Consider the following 3,277-nt stretch of genomic DNA (forward strand, 5'->3'; position numbering starts at 1 on the left):
GGTAGGAGGACGACTCCAGAATTCAAGTCTAGCATTCGATGAAAAACATCCTATGTTGCTGCCAGCAGGTCATGAAATAACACGGCTCATATTTGAGAACAAGCATCGGCAGTTTAAGCATTGTGGCCCGCAGGCACTGTTGGCAAACACGCGACAACAATTTTGGACGATCAAGGGAAAACAACTTGCATTGACGACAGTACGACGCTGCATCACATGCTGCCGAGCTCGACCAAGGTTGTTAAATCAGATCATGAGTCCGCTACCAACCGATCGGGTACAAATTGCAAGACCGTTTAATATTAGTGGGGTGGATTACTGCGGACCATTTTTTGTGCACTACAAAATCCGAGGAAAGAAACCCCATAAGGTCTATTTAGCCATTTTTTGTTGCTTCACCACCAAAGCAGTACATTTAGAAGTGGTGTCAGATCTAACCACTCAAGCATTCCTGGCAGCACTAAAAAGATTTAATGGAAGGAGAGGAGTCGCGAAGAGCATCTATTGTGACAACGCCACGAATTTTGTCGGGGCGAAGAACGAGTTACGAGAGCTAAAAACCACGATATACTCGGATGAAGCTCGAGAGACAATTACAAAAACATGCTCGCAGCTAGGAACAGAATTCCATTTTATTCCACCACGGGCACCTCATTTCGGAGGACTGTGGGAGGCGGCAGTGAAATCAGCAAAGCATTTGTTGACCCGCACGGTGTCAACGGCAGATTTAACATATGAAGAATTAGAAACAGTGATTGTCGACATAGAGGCAATACTAAACTCACGGCCCCTTACTCCCATTTCTTCCAGCCCACGCGACCTGTCTGCATTGACTCCAGGGCACTTCTTGATCGGAGGACCAATAACCGCATCTCCCGACATTCATAACAAGGAGGTACGATCGGGTCTAGTAACAAGATGGAAACAAATAGACAAGGTCAGACAGGACTTCTGGAAAAGATGGAGCCACGAGTATCTGCAGGAACTACAAAACCGATCGAAATGGACAAGAAAGCAAAAAACGGTTGCCGTAGGAGACCTAGTGGTAATAAAGGAAGACAACATGCCACCATTACAGTGGCCACTTGGGAGAATAGTGACGGTACACGCAGGAAAAGACGGTGCAATCCGAGTCGTCAGCATCCGGACATCAGCAGGAGAATGCACGAGAGCGATTCATCGGTTGGCTGTGCTGCCACTAGACAATCAAAGGGCACCCGAAGAAGTGACAAAGGGTGTCAGAAGATCCCCAAGGTTATGTTCCAATTCATAGTGCTGCTGGCCATTGCCAACGCCACTCAAGCCGTCCCAATCATGGCTGAACTTCCCGTAAAGGTAGGCCCATTACCTAACAATACGGGAACATATGTAGAATTAAGGAATAGAATAGCTCTGATGTCCGCAGAATGGACGATCTTATCATATTTTGATCTACGGCTGTTAGCGCAGGAGATCACTGCGTTTAAAAGAAGTATTGAAGATTTATCAACCTGGTGCCTACGAGGCGGGTCATGTCCAACGATAATACGGGTGCTCGAACAAGAGGCCAGCGAGCTATACGATGGTCAACAGCTGTTCAATCATCAGCGACAACGGAGAGGAGCTCTGAATCTGGTAGGAAATCTCGCCAACGGGCTATTTGGAGTTTTAGACTCTCAGTATGCGCAGAATATGGAAGAGATCATCCGAAAAATCCAAGCTAAGGAATTGCACAACACGCATTTACTCAGAAATCAGACGTCTATCTTAGACAGCACCATAAACGTGATGAGAACGAGTAATGATGAAATGGAACGCAGGATAAGACACATGGAAACACACGTCTCAGACCTCGAAAATACCATACGAACTGGAAACATAGCGCAGGTGTCATCAGAACTAACATTAATAGCAGGGCATATCAAGAGGACCCAGACGGCAGTCATCAACATCGTAACCGGTTTAAAAAGGGGCATAGTCAGCCCAGCATTAATCTCCGTAAGTCAGCTGCAAAGGGAGCTTATAAACATACAGGCCCATCTCCCGAAAGGGAGGCGACTACCTGTTACACATGAGACTATGCATGATATCTATCAAGTGATGGTATCAGAAGTCCAGGAATTGGACAACACCCTCATATTTCATACTAAAATACCATTAGTGGACGAAGAGGAGTACGACGTGTATCAATTAACGCCCATTCCAGTAGCCACCCAAGATCACATAATCGCAACGGAGACAGAGACCAAATATCTAGCGATTAGTGATCATCGAGATCGACACTTTGCACTTACTGTGGAAGAGCTGAACCAATGCACGAAGATGTCAATGGGACCAATGCTGTGCAATATAAAACAAACGACGTTGGGTCCCGCGCACGAACAGTTCCAATGCGCCCTAGCAGCCGTTCAATCTGAACAAAAATCCAGCTGCAAGCCCGAAAGGATTAACACGACAAGCATATGGTACCCGCTTGATGCTCCAAATGCTTGGATTTTTGCTACAACACAAGAAGTAACATTAACCTATGTGTGCGGGGAAGAACGAGGAAAAATACAAGTGCGTAATAATGGAATCATGACAATGAATGCGGACTGCATTGCAAGAAGTCCAGTGGTTACACTACAGGGACGCCCAGCGTTAAGATCGACAATAGAGAAAAAACCAGCTACAATTATTACTCATTCGTTCAAGAGTCCAATACAGGAGAGGCAGCAATACACGACCATACGTAGCAATACAACGAGCAGTCTAAAGCATCTTCAGGGAGAAGTCCATCAACTTCAGGAGCAGCTAGACAGAGGGGAGTCGGAGGCAACCACGAATACGCAGGTGAACTACGTTAACCCAATCTCCATTGCGGCAGGGGTCGTAATATTACTGTTGCTAGCAGCAATTTGTCTACTCATCAGAAGAGGTAAACATACAAGAATATGTCAGCAAGAGAACGGCTCGGAACAAAGCGTCACTTCCCCAATACCTATGAGTCGGGTGAAAACGCTGACGACCACAGAATGAAAAAAAAAAAAGAGAGACAAAAGTTCATAACGATAAGAATATATTTAGTTATCAAGTAAATCAAAAAAAAAAAAAAAGGGGGGGGTCACTCATGACCCGAATCACTAGCGGAGTCGTAATACATCTCGGACGGATCGGCGTCCGGCACTGGAGGACCACGCAAAGTAACGGCAAGCACAGCCAATCGAACAACAGCAAAACGATTGTTAGGAAGAAGGATGAAGGAGCCGTCGTGGACCGTCACACTCCGATGGGGAGGATAACGCAGACCATCTATAAC

At 46.0% G+C, this 3,277-nt stretch overlaps 1 protein-coding gene across 1 annotated transcript; it reads left to right on the forward strand.

The window, feature by feature from the left end:
* Nucleotides 1-918: 918 nt before the first annotated feature.
* Nucleotides 919-2,997, forward strand: LOC139354348 (uncharacterized). The gene has a single exon (XM_070998574.1). The coding sequence runs from the start codon at nucleotides 919-921 to the stop codon at nucleotides 2,995-2,997; it is 2,079 nt and encodes a 692-aa protein (XP_070854675.1).
* The last annotated feature ends 280 nt before the right edge of the window (nucleotides 2,998-3,277 follow it).

This window comes from Drosophila suzukii (genome assembly GCF_043229965.1).
Source record: "Drosophila suzukii chromosome 2 unlocalized genomic scaffold, CBGP_Dsuzu_IsoJpt1.0 scf_2c, whole genome shotgun sequence".
NCBI lineage: Eukaryota > Metazoa > Arthropoda > Insecta > Diptera > Drosophilidae > Drosophila > Drosophila suzukii.

Bases quoted from the DNA above. Each gene is read 5' to 3' on its own strand.
- LOC139354348 (XM_070998574.1), top strand. From the start codon at position 919: ATGGAAACAAATAGACAAGGTCAGACAGGACTTCTGGAAAAGATGGAG.